Genomic DNA, 19,132 nt, shown 5'->3' with positions numbered 1-19,132 from the left:
AGGCCTTATAGGATTTGTTCAAATTTTATTTTAAGGCCAAGGGTAGTGGAAAGCCATTGAATGGCTTTAAAGTGGGGGAGTGACTTGATTTTGTTTGAAAAGGATAAAAGTGGAACCTGGGAAATCAGTTAGGGAGGCTATTGCCCTAGCCCAGGGAGAGAGATTGGTGACTTGCAGTATAACTTGCAGTATAACCTTCTTACTCCACTGACACTCACCGCCTTCAAAAACTAGCTTAGATTTTTTTACAATTTGATTTCTTATGACCAAATTATTTTGCTCTTTTTTTTTTGATGTCAGTTATCTATAAATTTTCATTTGACAAGCTAGGTAACATTATTTTATTGTTTTATTCATTTAAGGGTGCTAGTATGAAAGTATGGTTTCTTTATAGCTAGTATGAAGGCCTGTATAGAGGGTTTATTTGCTTTCTAAGGTGTCTGTACTACCTGTCTACTAATAAGGAGTTGGTGGTGTGGCAGTTCTGTAATGCCAAGCAGTGATGACTAGTGAGCTCTTTTGTATGCTGTCAGGATATCTCATTCAAATTTTATATTTTTTTTAGTCATCTTTTTATCTTCCAAATTCAGTTCCAACACTAAATCCTACTTTTTTAGAGGCAATAACATGAGTTTTTTCCTTTAAATAAAATACATTGCTAAAGAAGCATACTTGAAATTCCCTAGTCTTTGTGACCTTCTGATCATTTATTTATCGTTCGTGCCTTCCCATTTTTACCTTACAGGAGGAATTAGAATAAGCCTTAATTGAAGTTCAGAAATATCTAAAGATTTGTAAGTTTCTCTCCTGCTTTCTACTTCTAGTGTCTTGTTTTGAAAATTAGGACTCATTTTTTCTTTTTCCCTGGTTGAGGTTAAAGATATCTCAAATTTTGAAAATATTTTCTTTTTTTACTATTTTGCTTAGTACTTAAATATCAAAATGCCTTACCAGCACTATATATTTGTTGAATGTGGAAGATGCTCTACCTGTGTGAAAGACATAATGTCCTCTTAAGATTTCATGTAGTGTGTCACCAAAGTAGACTTTAAAAGTGCCCCGCCAAGGGGCAGAGGGGTAGAAGGGTGGAATTTTCTAATTTGTGAGGGGGAAAACATTGGGCTTCTGTTTTTCTTGTTCTTTGTTTGTAGAAATCTCTCCCTCATAATGTTATAAGAAGCCTACTTATATTGGTTAAAATTAGAAGAAAGCAGGTCTTTTCATACAGCCATTCCCCGCCCCCCCCCTTTAATTATTAAAAAGGCACAGGGAGGTCGAGGTCTGGAAAGTTGCCAGGCTTTCTTGGACTGTCCTAGAAAAGTAATCTTAAATGTGTTCCCAGGTTCTAGTCAGTTGAATCACAAATTTGGAGTTTTGTGGTTTGCTCTTTTCCTGTTTCCTATTATTCTATATAAACTTTATGTATTCGGGAAAATGAAATTCTTTGGCGGTTGACGATAAAATCAATGCTTTTATTCCAGGCTACCAACCAAATATACCAACTTAAAGTATATTTCTGCCTAAAAAGATGTCAAGTCATTCCTTAAGAGAATGAGAACGGTTACGTTTAAAGGTGTAAAGATGTTACTTTTAAAGAAATTTTTCTTTCTTTTGGGGGAGAACTTTATAATGGATGTCTTTTGTTATTTAGTGTTTAGTAATTCAGCACAGATTAAGTTAGCATCTTTTATTGAACAAGCCAGGGGTAGAGCATCTTCTGTACTTAAAGAAGAGTTTAAAAAATGAGGTTCTTTAAAAATTTTGCTCCACAGAAAGGTAGAGATGGATGAAAGGTATTAGATGGATGTGTTTATCTTTAAAATGGGCGAACATGACTTCTACAAATTTTACACAAGAGGCCAGTAACTGTAACCTAGAATCAAATATTCATTTGATTTAGAATGTTTACCTGAAATTTTTGCTTAGTTTTCTCTGGGTTTTAGAGGAAGGGTGCATGTTTTGTATTGTTGTGATTTAGGGATTTTTTTAAAAGGGTTATTAGTTTTAAGGGCTTTCCCTTTTATGAATTAAGTAGCAAATGAATCTTTCATTTTTGGAGGGTGGGGTAATAGTTATAGAAATATCATAGACAATTAACTGAGTATTTTAATTTTTTAAGAGCTAAGAGATCAGTAGTTTCTTAAGAGTGAAGCTGGTAAATATATGTGTTTTTGAAAACTTACTAAATATAATCAAACTGTGTTCTCAGTTGTTTGAGAACTATTTCCAAATTAAGAGTTGATATTTTGCCTTTTTTCATTTCATGATCTGGTAACTCTTATTGAACCTCTTTGTATTGAACTAGATCTATAATTAAGTGAATTAAAAACTAAAATTTGTAAGGGCTTTATTTACAGAGGTTTTGCTTGCCTCTTTTATAAAAGGAAATTCTATTTCAAATTTGGTGTTCTCTTTGGGCCTCTAAAATTCTGTTAAGGCTTTTTAAGAGAGAGGTTTGAGAAATTTATGTTTTCTTCAAACCCTGGTCTGTATAAAAGTAGATATATACTTATTTTGGACCTATATGAGGAAAATCAGTCACTTATGAGTTAACAGTGTTAAAATACATTTTAGGCGGTTATCTTAGTAATTTGTCAGGAATTAACATTAGGAGTCCTTAGATAACCAGTGGTTAAATGTTGACATCTGCTTTTATTCTCCTTCTCACACCCACGTATGCACACACTGTGTCTAGTGTTACAACGTACAGTGTTTATATTTTTATTTTATACAACATAAGTTCTGTTTTTAGTTTATGTTACTTTAGCTAGGTGGACAGAATCTTGAACTGTTTTGTCAGACTGATAGTACTGAGTATAACAGGCAAGGCAAAAAAAATTTCTGGGAAAATTGCCAGAAAGTGTTTGTGTTTTCCTTTGGAAGTGATAGTTTGGTGGTAGGAAGGTGCTTAGTTTAAAAAAATAAAAATAAAAATTAGATTGACAGGTCCTAAAATGTTGCATTGCCATCCAGAAATTTTATTTGAAAATTTATTCTCCTTCCTCATATTTCTAACTTGTTTATCAGAAGTCTTTTGGGACATTGTGGACTTTACTTTTTTTCCTAATACTTAAAAACAGCCCAGGGCAGCCAAATAGGGAAGGTGACTTCTGTGATGTTTATTAATATAGAAAAGAAAGGATACCAGAAGACCTTTGATGTGTTTATAGATGCATAAAAACAAATTATTTAAATGAGTTTTAAAGAAATTACACAACACATAGAAGTAATAAACAAGAATTTTAGATTCTTCTCTTCTAAGTGCTAAGCATCTTAGTTATAAATATGAAGGCCATTGGTGATTTTTAAAATAAGGCTAGTTGTGATATAGCTGTTATTTAATATAGTGAGTTTTCAGTTTGTATTCTTGTCCTTTAATAGAAGTGCACTGCTATTTAAAACTTCTCTAATAAGTATTGCTGATTTTCTTCAGTTGCTGGTTTTAAGTTGCCAGATGTTACTTTGATGAAAACTTTGTGATGAGTTGTTTTGTTTTGTTTTGTTTTTTTAAGTTTCTCACTCTTAATACTGCTGGTTCCTCAAGGGTAATATTTCACATTACTTTCATAGCAGCTGAAGTGATCCGTTTTTACATCAGAGTTTGATGATTTACTAAAAAGAAAGCCTGCATTTTCCCAAGTAAATGAAGCACTAAAACCCCTTAATGTACCTAGTGTCTTTTCAGAGTAATTGAGACTTGTAGGTTTTTAGTAGATGCTACTTTGTGTGTGTGGGGGGGAGGGGTTCCTTAATCTATTTTAGGATGTCTGTTCTGAGAATTTACCTTTATCTCTTATTCTTCTGAGTTTATGCCCAGTTTTGGCTTTTGTGCAATTGAAAAAATAGTCCATTTGTTCTGATGGGAGTATTGGCCTCTAGCTGCAGTCAGCGTGATCTCCCTGTTCCCCCCAAAATGAACATCTAATATCAGAAACCTGTTTTATACGGTCTAGGTAATCTTGTATCTGCTTGTACCTGTTTTGATGTAATTTGTATTTTGAATGAGTGCCAGAGAACTGCATAGAATTATTTCAATCTTGAGATCTGGGCATTTATAGGTAGCCCACACATTTTGTGGCTATAGGCAAAACCACTTTTCTGTTGTGCCTTATCTTTGAAGATACCTTGCTTATCCCGGACAATACATACCTTTATGACAGTAAGAACATAACATCAGAAAGAGAGTTAGCAAAAAAGGGAAACATAGGGTAAATATATATGGAATAAAGCTTTATTTTGTAACATGATGTAAGCTAAACATTTATCAACAGCCAGATACCTAACTCAGGTCACTTACATCTTACTTTCTTACACTTAGACCAAATAGGAGACTGTATAAAGCAAAAACTTGATCTCCATATCCTAATTTGCCAGTCCTTTTGATACCTGTGGCCATCTGATAAGCATGGATATTACAGACTCCTGGTTTTTATTGGGTAGTTAGTATGGCTTGCTGAGTTTCCTTCCATTCCAACACAGTTTACTGATTTTCAGGTTAATCTTAAAAATATAACTTCTATTCTTAACTTTTGATGTCTTGCAAATCTGCCTTGATTATACCCAATACTGAAGAATATGGAACGTTCATGTTTAGTGAAAGCAATCTTGTCAAACACTGATTAACCACAGCCCTGTTTATTTGATCATGATCTTCTCTGTCTCTGTTTAGCTCAGTTCTGTCTCTTTCCTTAATAGTCCTGCTTTAGTCCCCTTTCCTCCATAAAACCTTCTTTTTTCATTTCCTTGTTAATTGATTGATTTAGTGCATGTTTATTGAGTGCCTGTACTGTGCCAGGTACTGCTGATACAGCAGTGATAGTAGGGCTTGTTCTGGAAGCTCATAGTCTAGTGGAGGTCCAGGTTATCATCTCCAAAGTCCTACTGCATTTATTTATAGCCCTTATCTTGGTGTTTTACAGTACAAGCATATGATCAGTTTTTTTCATCTGTATATGTTCAACATAAAAGCAAAGTTTTCTTCAAAGATTATTCCCAGAAAAAGTCATTTTATATTTGAGACTTTGCAAAGTTTTTAATATTTTGAGGCTCTTGCTCAATAATTTTATTTTGAATAGAAGACTAATGTTTGTAGAAGACAGGCTTGAAATGATGCCAGTCAGTGCTAGTTTTGAATTTTTATGGAAGTTTCCTGAGGGAAAAGGGAAAAGGGGAATAAAGAGTTCAAACAGATAAGAAATTATTCTTGGGAGGGTTGATTAACTATCATAATTTGTTGTAAACTATTCACAAAGGTTGTAAAAAAAAAACCTTTAAAATCTCACTTTTAAGAGCAATATTGTAAGTACTTTATGAACATCACAATATATACCTATAGAACAATGGGAAAAAAACTGTGTCTTAGTATTATGGGAGTGGAAGTTTGTGGCTTGGAGAAACATTTCCAGTGACAATATTCTATATGACTTCAAAAAGTACTGTTTCTCAAACAACTTAAACGGAAATGAAGATAATTCAAGTTTTGTTACTTTTAAATGACTCAAAAAGAAGGTAATGAGATGACACTTGTTGAAAGACGTATGTGAAGTTTGAACAAAATTGTTTTTAAAAGTTTTGTGCTTCATGATTTTAAAACATTCATAAAACTAAATTAATGAGTTAAAATAAGTATACATTAGGCTTTTCATACAAATATAGAAAGGTTTGTATATTTCAAGTTGGTCAAAAGATTTTTAAAATATCTTCTCATTGGGGAAAATTAGGGTATCCGTCATATTGAGGGTTGCATGAGGGTTGTATCAATGTTTTGATACAATTTTATTTGTACTATAAAATGTTTTTGATTAAAAGCATCATTCAGTTTGATCTGCCTTCCATAGCTGATTCTCTTTGGACATGTGTTCTACCCCTAGAGTGGTGGGAAGCAGTGACATATGAAGGGAAAACAAGAATTGCTTTTCATGTTGTATTTATTATTTTTGAAACTTCATTAACCCTTCCTAGCAGACTAAGTTGCCTTTGGGAGGCACAAGGTTAGGGAAGGCATTCAGTAGTAGCCTGTTTATACTGTGTTCTCAATGACTTGTTGATAGTTTCAGACAGCATTAAAATACTTTTCCAGAAGTGAGCCTCACATTTGTAAGTTGTCAAAACAGTTCTTTTCTTTCTGTTTAATGTTGGTTGCATACCGTAGGAAAATTGTGATAGGATGAGGCTGGTCACAGGACCGTGAAAAACAGTGTCATCTTAATCAGATAAGAAATTAATACAATTCATAATTGTAAAAGACTCTTTAATTCCATCTATCTGTTTCAAAGGAGATGGGGGTGCAGTAGTAGTTGGTGGATTTTTTTTTTTTTTTTTTTTTTTCTGTATACAGGCCTCTCACTGTTGTGGCCTCTCCCGTTGCGGAGCACAGGCTCCGGACGCACAGGCTTAGCGGCCATGGCTCACGGGCCCAGCTGCTCCGCGGCATGTGGGATCTTCCCGGACCCGGGCACGAACCCGTGTCCCCTGCATCGGCAGGTGGACTTTCAACCACTGCGCCACCAGGGAAGCCCTAGTTGGTGGATTTTTAAAATTCAGTTGTCACATCACATTTTTACATTTTAATCATTCATTAAGTACTGTTTATGTTTGGAGGGCAAGTAAGACAGTCTTAGATCCAATAACATTCTGATGTATGAAAGGACTTACATAGACAACTAACTAAAAACAATGAATAAATATAAAATATTTTATATTGGATTGCAAGTAGTGTGCATTTTGTGGGAAGGAGTAGTTCTGATGAGAAAACTTGAAAATTGTCACATATGTGAGATTTAGCCTGGGAGGCTTTTTGCAAGAGCTGGGCTTTCAGAAACTGTTAGATAGATTGCAAAGCGGAGGGCGTTTAAGAAATATTTGCTTGAACCATGTCCACTGTTCCAGCACCATTTATTGAAAAGGCTATCTCTCCTCCTTTAAAATTCTTTTGCTCATTTGTTAAAAATTAATTGGGCATATTCGTATGGGTCTGTTTCTGGGTCCTCTATCTGTTCCACTGCTCTTTGTGTCTTTGTCTCCACCAGTACCACACTGTCATGCTACTGCAACTATATGGTAAGCCTTAACACCAAGAAGAGTGATTTCTCCCTTTATTATTCTTTTTCAACACATTAATAAGCTCTTTTAGGTGTCTACAAAGAAATTTGCTGAGATTTTGATGTGAATTGGATTAATCCTATATATCAGTTTAGGGAAAATTGACATCTTTATTATGTTGACTCTTCCAATCCATGAGTACAGTATGTCTCTCCAAGTGTTTAGGTCTTCTTTGATTTCTTTCATCAACATTTTATAACTTTTCATCATAAAAATCCTATATATGTTTTATTAGACTATATGTATTTTATTTTCTTAGGAGCAATTGTAACTGGTACTCTTAATTTCAGTTCCACTTGTTCATTGTCAGTATAAAGAAACACAGTTGATTTTTGTGTGTTGATTTGTATTCTGTGATCTTACGGAACTCACTCACTAGTTCTACCATTTTTTTTGTTTGAAGATTCCTTGGAATTTTCTAAATAGACAGTCATTTCATCTGCAAATAGAAACAGTTTTATATCTTCTTTTCCAATCGGTATGCCTTTAATTTCTTTTTCTTGCCTTATTGCAAGAGCAAAAACTTTCAGTACTGTATTAAATAAAAGTGGTGGGAGTAGACATTATTGCCTTGTTTCTGATATTAGAGGGAAAGCATTCAGTCTTTCACCATTAAATATGATGTTGGCTGTAGGTTTTTTTGTAGGTGCTGTTTGTGACTTTGGGGGAGTTTCCATCTATTCCTGTTATACTGATAGACCATATGATTTTTCTCTTTTAGCTTGTTTATTTGGCAGATTGCATTTACTGATTTTTGAATATCAAACCAACCTTACATGCCTGGAGTAGATTGTACTTGGTTGTGATGTATTACTTTAAAAAAATACAGTTTTGGATTTTGTTTGCTAAAATTTTCTTGAGAGCTTTTACATCTAAGTTAGTGAGAGATACTGGTCTGTATTACCCCTCTTCTTTTTTGTTCTGTCTTTGGTTTTTGTATCAAGGTAATACTGGCTTCAGAAAATTAGTTAAGTAGTCCCTCATCATCTTTTTCTGGAAGAGATTGTGTAAAATTAGTGTTGGTGTATTATTTTAATACTTCATGCTTTCAAAAAACAAAACCCTAATTGTCCTCAGATGCAGTTGCAGTAGGTAAAATTTACTTTTTCCTCATGGGAGGAGTATTTCAGATTTTGAGTATGACTTTTACAGGCCTACTTTATGGCCAAATGTTCTAACAAATTTCAGGTCCTGTGTATTTCTTTTTTTTTCTTTCTTAAATGGTAGGAAAAATGAAATGGTCAGTATGAGTCATTATGTATAAGCAGTACTTTAGTAATAGAACTATTATCTAAAATAATTCTGATACTAAATTCTGTGACTAGACTTACTGATTTGCTATAACTTGCCTGAGTGTGAGTTATGAAACTATGGAATTATCCATAATAATTATGGATTTATTAGGGAAATTGAATCAAATATGGAAACAAAGCTGTGAAAGGTTTGGTAACTTGTTAAAGGTCACAGTTTGTAAACTAAATTCCAAGTTCAGGTCACAGTCTACTAAGCCAGTGGTACTTCACTGGGGAGGAACATTAGATCACCAGTGGGTCTTTGCCAAAAGGAGAAAAGAAAACATACATACAATATCTATACATCTATATATTTCCCCGCTGCCCCCCACGTACTTTTCAACTACTCATTCCTGGGGCATACAAAATGGCACTCAAACATGAATTCAAGAAAACACATAGGGGATTCTGATGCACATCATTTGTTAAGAACCATTATAATAAACCCTGCACACAGACCTTTTATGTTCATTTATTTCTTTTGAAAGTCATATTAACTATTTGGAATTACTTTGTTAGAATAAACCTATGGTAGAAATTTAAAGTTTCAGAAAATTTTAAATTGGGAGATGCTCTTAAAAACTAGTAAATATAGGTAACTTTTGTCATCCTTTTTAGAACTACACCTTTAAAGTCACTATGTGAGCTTAACATAAAAATACATATAACTTGGTTTATTTTTATAATTATCGTGTTATTATATTTAGTGGTCAGTTGGAGACGTGATGGATAGAGACTGATTACCCAATCAGCTTGAGGAGGGGGGTGGCAAGATTGTCAGTTTTCCCCATTAAGCAGTTTTCTTTCTATCTATGGATAATATCAATCAAGTGATAGTCTAGATCTAGAAAATCATCTGAAATCTTAACTTACCATTAAATATTAAGAAGTAGGGCTTCCCTGGTGGCGCAGTGGTTGAGAGTCCGCCTGCCGATGCAGGGGACACGGGTTCGTGCCCCGGTTCGGGAAGATCCCACATGCCGCGGAGCGGCTGGGCCCGTGAGCCATGGCTGCTGAGCCTGCGCGTCCAGAGCCTGTGCTCCGCAACGGGAGAGGCCACAACAGTGAGAGAGCGGCGTACCGCCAAAAAAAAAAAAAAAAAAAATATATATATATATATATATATATATATATAAAGAAGTATTAAAAGAAATAAAGAAAATAGTCATTTGTTTATCTTTTTTCAAGACCAGAGGTGGCAAAGAAAAGATACTGATGTTTTCCCGCCTCCTTCTATACTAATTTCAAAACCCTTTACCTCAAAATCTTTCTCAGTACATGGCTCCTGGCAGCCACTCTTAATTGATTGGAATTGACGCCAAAGATAAAACCTATTTGGCATTTTTGTTACAGGCAATGTTGGGAGGTCAGTTTTATTTAGTTCAAGTGTTGTTCCTATGCTTCAATGGAGTCTTCTTTTGGAAATTAAAAATAATTAATAGTGGTTTTTAACATGAATTACACAAGTGATAGTTCACAGAAGACTCCTCCCCAACAAACAAAACAATCGAAAGGCAGGTTAGCTAGACTGTGGAAATTAGGGTGTTGTTTCCAGAGGTAGCTGACCAGGACTTCCCTGGCAGTCCAGTGGTTAAGACTTCACCTTCCAATGCAGGGAGTGTGGGTTCGATCCCTGGTCGGGGAGCTAAGATCCCACATGCCTCGCTGCCAAAAAATCAAAACTTAAAACAGAAGCAATATTGTAACAAGTTCAATAAAGACTTTAAAAATGGTCCACATCAAAAAAAAAAAATCTTTAAAAAAAAAAGAGGTAGCTGACCACACAGCCTGTGGGCCAAATCCAGCCTGTGAACTAAGAATGATATTTACATTTTTAAATGGTTGGAAAAAAAAAATCAAAAAAAGAATAGTATTTTGTGACATGTAAAAATTACATGAAATTTAATTTTCACTGTCTGTAAATAAAGTTTTATTCGAATGTAACAATGCTCATTCATTTACTGTCCTCTGGATGCTTTTGTGCTACAATGGCAGAATTGAGTAGTTGTGAAAGAGACCATATGGCCTGGAAAAGCTAAAATATTTACTCTCTGGCCCTTTACAGAAAAAGTTTGCCATCCCCTGTTTTGAGATAACGTGGGCAGAGTATGATTGCTTTGTGGTTATTTAGTAAAGGAGGAAACTTAATTTGCTGTTTTTTTCAACAGGTTTCTGAAAAGAAATAATTTACAAAATGGCTACTGTTTATATACAGATGAATAGTAGTAGAAGCCCTTCTTTTATAAAATACGATGGACATAGAGTTATCAGCCATAGTTTACATGTCCGCTCACACTATTATTTCTTCCGTAGTTGAGGAGTCCACAGCACCATTACTGCCACAGATTTTATCAGCTTAAAATTATATCTCTGTGCTAGAGCACTGTAGAGCAGCAGTTCTCAAACTTTTTGGTCTCGGAACTTCTTTAGACTTACCCCAAAGAGTTTTTATGTGGTTTGTACCTGTAAGTATTCATCATATTAGAAATTAAGGCAGAAAATTTTTTAAAAAGTTATTTAGAAGTGACAATAAATCCATTATATGTTAACAAAAGAATAGATTTTTATGAAAAATATTTTCCAAGACAACAAAAAAAATTAGTGAAATTGTTACAGATCTCTTTATAATTGTTTTAGTAGAAGACAACTGGATTCTTATATCTGTTTTTTCCACTCAGTTCGTGATACAACAATCTGTTGTGTTGTTTTGATATGAAGGAAATTTGGCGATACACAGATATATAGTTAGAAAAGTGAGGAATATTTTAATCCTTTTTTAAGATAATTGTGGATTATTAGTGATATTGAATATCTTTTTATGTAGTATTTCCCGTTCATATCTCTTTGATAAAGCATGTCTTTGAATCTCTTGTTCAGTTTTTAGAAATTGGGTAGTATGTTTTCATATTGTTGAGTTGTGAGAGGTCTTTATATTTTCTGAATATCAGTTATTTTTAAGGTATATACTTTGCAAGTATTTGCTCCCAGTCTGAATTTTTTTCCTTAACTTTCAAAGAGAAGTTTCAATTTTAATGAAGTTCAACTTACCAGTTTTTTCTTTTGTAGCTCATGTGTTTTGTGTTCTAAGAAATCTTTCATAATTTAGGATCACCATATTTTTCATTTTTTTCTAGAAATTTTATAGTTTTAGGTTTTATTTTGAGTTTGTGATGTGTTGAGTTAATTTTTGTATATAGCATGAGCTATGAGTTGATATGAGGTGAGGTTCTTTGTTTTGCATATAGATGTTCAATTGTTCCAGCGTCAGTTGTTGACTTTCTCTGCTAAATGCATTGGTACCTTTGCTGTGTATCAATTGACCGTATGTGTATGGGTCTATTTCTGGATTCTCTGTCCTGTCCCGTAGGTTCGTGTGTCTGTCTTTTCACTAAGACCACACTGTCTTGATTGCCGAAGCTTTAGTAAAAGTCTTAAAAACAAGTAATATGGGGAGTTCCCTGGTGGTCCAGTGGTTAGGACTAGGCGCTTTCATTGCCATGGCCCGGGTTCAATGCCTGAGTGGGGAACTAAGATCTCTCACATGCCACGCAGTGCGGCCAACGAAAAAACAAACAGTATGAATTCTGTTTTGTACATCTTTTTCAGAATTATTTTGGGTATTCCAGTTCCCTTGCTTTTCCATGTAAGACAAGAGATAGTTTCTTATAAGTTAGTTACAGTGTGGAATCTAAAACCGCTAATGAACTTTTTGTCCTCTGTAACGTTAAAATGTACTTGGTTATCTTGAACTTTGTATGGATTTTTTGCCCATGAGTGTTTTTCAAACGTCATACATAATTCACTTGGAAAATATTGGTTCTCTGAACTATATAGACTTTCTAAATATTGGCACATCTCATTATTCTGTATTTAGAAGTCACATTTGTTAATATCACCACTCATCAGAAATTCTTTAAGTATTGGGAAGGTGTCAGGCTAATGGTGGCGGTAAATACAAATTTTCCAAAATTCTTATTTTTGCTTGAAAACTCATATTTTATTATTGGCAGTGCATACTGTCAGGTGTTTTTCTTGAAATAACAGGTTTACTTGGTTCATTTTGGGAACATTTCTGCCAAATACTCGTCTGAATAGCCTTGGTTGGTTTAGTTCACAACTCAATCATGCAAGGGCTTTTTTGGAGGCAATCATTGTACTTCAGTGTGTAGCAGCAGTGCTTTTGGTTAGTTCCCATTTTGTCACACAGAATATTGAGAAGAAGTCTACTCAAGGGTCAAGATTTTTAAAAAGTTAACAATTGTGCTGCTTTCCATCAAGGACATTCTTAAGTGAAACTGGCCTTTTACAGAGAAACCTTGTGATATATGTGGTTGCTTTTTATTATTATGTTTATTATACTTAACGTACAGAGATTGACCTGGAAAGCTGAACCCAATGTTATAACACTAGTAAGGCAGTAAATTATTGACATTTCAGGAAGATTTGAAGTTTCATATACTGGGAGACGAGACGATCTGTTTAGGAACAAATGCAGTTATATTAAAAGTTGTCATCTTATTATCTTATAGGTGCTATACTTGGTAGATCAGAAACTCAGGAGTGTATTTTCTATAATGCTAATTGGGAAAGAGATAGAACCAATCGAACTGGTGTTGAATCCTGTTATGGTGACAAAGACAAACGGCGGCATTGTTTTGCTACCTGGAAGAATATTTCTGGTTCCATTGAAATAGTGAAGCAAGGTTGTTGGCTGGATGATATCAACTGCTATGACAGGTAAGAACACATTTTATTTTTTTATGATAGTGTTGAATAATTTTCATTTCCTCCATTTCCCTCCCCCCATTTTTTTAAAAGGAGAAAGATCAATGCATGGATTTTCACTTAAATGTTTCTTTTTTAAGATGGGATTATGAAGACCATTATAACATGTTGTAATGACAAGATATATATTTTAAAGTAAAAAAATAAATATAGCATGTTTATGTTTTATCTTTAATATACTTTGAATAATCTATCAAGTAGTGAGAACTTTAGATAAGAAACATTTCTTTCCATATGTTGTAGGGTTATAGGTTTTTTTTAAGCACCAATTTTAAGGAAAAAGGATTTTTAAAATTGCTTTAAGAGAGACTATATCTGTTGAAAATCTATCCTGAAGGAGCATAAAGCTTAATCATAGTATTTAATTTCCTTTTAGTTTCCCTCTTTATGTATCTGGAAGAAATTGATCTCACTACATTTCCTTGCAGAGTAGGCCTTTGTTCTTTATCCCAAGAGACATTTTAACTTGACATTCAGAATTACATCAGAACTAACACAATTCTCATAGAAAGCTACATTTTATTTAAAAAATCTTGTTTAAATTGTTTTATTCTGTTGGAAAGAAAATATAGTGGATATGTCATTGACTGCCTGTGATCTTTCTGCAAGGTGTCCCTAGATGTTTGGCCGATCGCTTAAACTGCCTGGGCCACAGGATTTTCACTGAGGGTGGGTGCTGATGACTGCAGAAGGTACAGAATCCTAGATAACCAGACTTTTTGGAGCCAAATAACTAATACACTCACGGAACTCTAGCTACATCCTGATCCACTTTCAGGGGCTTTAATAGATTACCACAAATCTGTGGTTGATTGGACATATGTGATTAGTAGTAAAATGTGTTGAATAAACTCATGAAAATTGAATTAGCTCCACTTTTGGTGAAAATTAAAATGGTCATTTAGGTATATATTTAGTATTTAGGATATACTTCTACATATTTGAATTTTCCGGGGATTATTACTCTGTAATTATACATTTTAGCTGTATTTCTGATTATTAGCTTCTTTCTTGACAGAGGTGATAATTCAGTGATATTTGCTGTTATGAAAGAGTAAGTAGAGCCACTAGGGAAACAGTATAGATGTTCCTCAGAAAATTAAAAATAGCAGTGATATAGCAGTTCCACTTTTGGGTATATATCCAAAGGAAACGAAAACACTAACTTGAAAAGATATATGCACCTCCATGTTTATTGCAGCATTATTTACAATATCCAAGATGTGGAAACAACCTAAGTGTCTGTCAGTGGTTGAATGGGTAAAGAAAATATGGTCTATGTATACAATGAACTATTTTTCAGCCATAAAAAAGAAGAACATCTTGCCATTTGCGACAACACTGATGACCTTGAGGGCATTATGCTAAGTGAAATAAATCAGACAGAGAAAGACAAATACCATATGATCTCACTAGTATGTGGAATCTTTAAAAAAAAGAAAAAGAAAAAAAAGAAAAGAACCCATATATATAGAGAACCATTGGTGGTTGCCAGAGGCCAGGGGTGAGGGGTGGGCATATGGGTGAAGGGAGTCAAAAGGGTATGAATTTTCAGTTATAAAACAAATAGGTCCTGGGGATATAATGGGGGATGTGATGTAATGGTGACTATAGTTAAATAATACTGTATTGTATATTTGAAAGTTGCTAAGGAACTTAGCAACTTTTAAGTAAATCTTAAAAGTTCAATTGACAAGAAAAAAAATTTGTAACTGTGGTGATGAGATGTTAACTAGACTTACTGTGGTGATCATTTCACAATATATGCAAATATCCAATCATTAGGTTTTACACCTGAAACTAGTATAATGTTATAGCAAATTATATCTCAATTTATAAAAAAAAGAAAAATTGAGGAAGAAGTTGGGGAAAAAATGAGGTTTGGATGTCATCTTTATTCAAAACTGTCTTTATTAATTAGTTGAAATCAGGGATCCCTGTTCTTTTTATTGTAAAATGCTACTGTGCTTCTCACCTAAAACCAGTATTACTGGAGATTATACTTTGCTAGATAATGTGAGTGAGTTTGTTCAGTGCAAATGCCTGCTCTTACAGTGATAATTACTACATCAGCTTTGTTTCTGGGGGTTAAATGCCAGTTTAAAAGTATGTGAATTTTTGATTTTATGTTCTGAATTTGATTAAAAAACAAATATTAAAGGTAGTAACACAAATAAGAGAAAGGAAAAGAAGATTCAAGAAATGTCAAAGTGTGGAGGAAAAGACAGTGGTAAAAAGAATGAAATTGAATGGCGAAAAGTATTGATAATTTACTTTAGTTAACTAGGCTAGGTATTTAATCACGTTAACCTATGATTTGATTCATGATTCTAAATATTAAATTTGTAAATTTTTCTTTATAAATTGTTAGAAATTTAGCTTTCATTTATCCTTTACTTTCTACTAAATAGACATTGGTATAGATTTTATTTCAAAGTTTAATTTTATTAAAATTGCCTTCTCCCTGAAATTTCTTGAGCTTTTCCCTTTAGAGTTAAATTCAACCTTGTTATTCTAACAGCCATTATAAAAGTTCACAGTTTATTTGTAATGTGTCTTTAAATCTACCTGATGTTATTAGCAATATTTAAATATCTGATTTTAAAAACTAGCTATAGCTAATTTTTTAGTGGTTGATTAGGATTTAATCTAGATGCTAAATCCCTATCTTTTCAGTAACTCAGGTCCTATATAGAAGACTGCCTCCCCCTACCCCTTAAGTCAGCCCACCTCCAGTCAGTTTTTTGAGTTACTAGGGCCTGTATGTTTGTTGTTACATATTGCTCTTGTTGCTTATCCTTAACCCTGTTCATTGTGTTCAGGGAATTTAAATCTCCTGCAAAAATGGCTTAATTCCCAAGCCTGGTTTAGGTCTCTGATGTTGAAATATGTTCTGCCACGAGATATGAACACGAATTATTTTGTGCCTGTGTATTTATATGTATACATAGGCGTATAGGTATGTATTTATATGTGTACACGTACAGTTTTTTATATATAGTGTTCAGTTTTTGTATTCATAAAATGGGAAAGCTATATTTCCTGTGAGTAAAAGTACCCTTAGACCAAATTTCTTCTTCATTGGCTTTATGTTCCTCTTCAAGCTTTTCTACTAATTAAACAAACAATTAAAAAGATGGTTGCCTTAGATTGATCATTAAAAACCAAATTAAAGAAGTGGTTTCAAGGAGCCAATGTGATGGTTATAAAATCAGCTGTTGATTTATTTTTCTGATGAGATTTAATAATAGGATTCAAGGAACATTTTTGACTTTTAAGAATTGATTATTGAATATTAATAAAAATCTCAAAGTTGACTATAAATGACTTATTCATTATTTTATCTCGGAGAACTTTAGAAAAACATCTATTGTAGATTCAGAGTAATAATGTTGATTTTAATTATTTCTCCTCTTTTTGTTTATAGGACTGATTGTATAGAAAAAAAAGATAGCCCTGAAGTATATTTTTGTTGCTGTGAGGGCAACATGTGTAATGAAAGGTTTTCTTATTTTCCAGAGATGGAAGTCACACAGCGTAAGTTCACAGGGAAAATGCATATGTCTGTTCAACTAGTAGATTGAAAACAAAGCATGTTTGTGTTGATGGAATAATTTACTCCCATCTTCTCCTACTCTTTATTTTTTCTCCTAAAATTTGATGCTATAATAAATATTTATTGTGAAATTTTGTCGACCAAATCTGAGTGGTTTTCTTCCTCCTCTTTTCCACAGCTACTTCGAATCCAGTTACACCAAAACCACCCTATTACAACATCTTGCTCTATTCTTTGGTGCCACTTATGCTAATTGCGGGGATTGTCATTTGTGCATTTTGGGTGTACAGGCATCATAAGATGGCTTATCCTCCTGTGCTTGTTCCAACTCAAGTAAGTTATTGTCTTGTACTTTACGTTGTTTTAGATTTTACACTTTAAAGAAATACTACTGTGGTGAAACCACAGTAGATTGTTACAAATCATTTTCCTTTGGGGTTAATTTTTGAATATTTATTGTCATGGGAACTATAGCTAATTTTGCAAACTTATTAATTTGCTGTGTCCTAAGTTTAAGGGTTGAAGTGGAGTAGAATAAAGAGTATTCCCATTTCTGTTCTTTGGAGTTTTACTGTCATTATAGTACTTTAAAATGTGGGATATACTCTGCTGTCTTTCTTAAGAAGTAATTGATGATGGAGAAGTGATATCATAGCCCTTTCTTTCCCTTCTGTTTTCTCCTCCACTCCTAAGTTTTTGTGTCTTTTTCAAAACTACTTGCCAAAAAATCCTTTTAACCATGGTGAGGAACCCAGTAAGGTAACCAAGAATGTGGGGTAGAGAAGTTTCACAAAGGCATCAAGAGGATATATCTATAAAATTCTTGTTCTGGGAAGAGGAGCAACAGTTCTCATCATGTGTTGTTTGTAGTTCCAAGTATATATATTTTTATTTGCAGCATATGAAACGTGTACTGAAGTCTGAAAACTTTTTTAATGCTCTTGATTCTCCCTCCCTCGACACCGAATATATCTGAAAATATAGGTGTGGTGGGTAGGTAGTCAGAATAAATTCATGAAGTTTTCCTCACTCTCTGTCATGTGGACAGTTGGAGCTGACTCAGTGCTTTACAAGGACTTTTAATATAAGTAGTTATTATTCTACAGGCAGAGGAAACGTGATAACTTTTGGTTTAATTGCTTGAGATGTCTTTTTGCATTTCTTTTGTGTTTCTTTTGACTCTTAAGATCAGATTACCTCAGGCTTCTGGATCTCTTGGTTTAACTTTGTTTCTCTAATACCACTAGGATTAATGGTTAAAACTTGGTAGAAGAAAATGGTAAATTCTTATAATTTAATGACCAAAACAACTTCTTCACTTCAAGCTTTATTTACATAACATATTCCTTTCTCAGTGCTTGAAGCAATCTGTTGGCATTAGATCATTGATCCCTGTAATCTTTGTAAGATGTGTATATGAAGAAATAAGCCCAAAGGTAAAACTTCTCATTTAGTAAATTAGGTAAACACACTATTTTGTACAGCTGAAATATTTTAACTTTTAACATTAGTAGATAACTTGTAGATTTGTTAAAAATCACTTTAAGAAGTTCTTTAAAATTTAAAAAATTTAGTGCCTAATAAATATATGTAGTTTACTCCAAAGTGTCCATAGAATACACTTTACTTTCTGTTGGTGGTAACTGTTTTTTATTTAATATCTACATTTAACAGAATGAGTATTTACTGTTGGTGACATGCATTGATTTGTGAAACTGTCTCTTTCAGTAACCTAAGAGCAGTTGCCTTTATTAGGATCACCAGCAGAAATAAATGTGGGAGCTAACTTCCTTCTAAACCTCCAATTTGAATGTAATCATCATATCAATTCAGAAGTCTGTGATGCTGGTTCAAAAGGAGAGTTATGGACAAATGCAAATTAAATTTGGCACATAAAATATATTGATAGGGGGTTTTAGGAAGCTCCATTTTACTTACTTTGATGGTGGGTACAACAAATATTTGTGCAAAGACTATTTTAAATGTATTTGTGCAGATTGTAATGACATAAATAACGACGCCACCTTGGGCTTATATAATTCTATTTTCAAAAATGATTATTTCCTGTACATGATTTTGCAAAGTAGTCAGTTTGCTTCATAGAGATCTACTTTTTTTTGTTTTGTTTTCTTATATTGTCTCTAATTAGTGATTAAATTGTTGTGAATTTAACACAAAAGAAAAGAAAAAAAATAGAAAGAGTATTTAAGTGTCTAAATTTGCCCTGGATTTGTGATATGATAGAAACAAACTGGAAACTACATTTAGAAACAAATTTGTTAAGTTTCTTAATAGAACTTTAAAAATAATAATGTAATCCTATAGATAACATTGATTTTTATAAAATATTGGTAAAAAAGTGTGGTTGGACATTTTTATTTAAAGGGCTGGATATCAT

The 19,132-nt window shown here is 33.5% G+C and overlaps 1 protein-coding gene across 1 annotated transcript in view; it reads left to right on the top strand.

Annotated features, from left to right (window-relative positions):
- Positions 1-19,132, top strand: part of ACVR2A (activin A receptor type 2A) — an 86,171-nt gene that overhangs the window by 37,053 nt on the left and 29,986 nt on the right. The window contains exons 2-4 of the mRNA XM_029224507.1: positions 12,923-13,130; positions 16,606-16,715; positions 16,913-17,067. Coding sequence (XP_029080340.1) covers positions 12,923-13,130; positions 16,606-16,715; positions 16,913-17,067 — 473 coding nt within the window. The remainder of the gene's footprint in view (positions 1-12,922; positions 13,131-16,605; positions 16,716-16,912; positions 17,068-19,132) is intronic.

Source organism: Monodon monoceros, unplaced genomic scaffold, assembly GCF_005190385.1.
Source record: "Monodon monoceros isolate NGI ecotype Baffin Bay Population unplaced genomic scaffold, NGI_Narwhal_1 Super_Scaffold_16, whole genome shotgun sequence".
Classification (NCBI taxonomy): domain Eukaryota; kingdom Metazoa; phylum Chordata; class Mammalia; order Artiodactyla; family Monodontidae; genus Monodon; species Monodon monoceros.
Note: the sequence above shows the minus strand (reverse complement) of the source record. Positions and strands in the feature narration are given on the sequence as shown.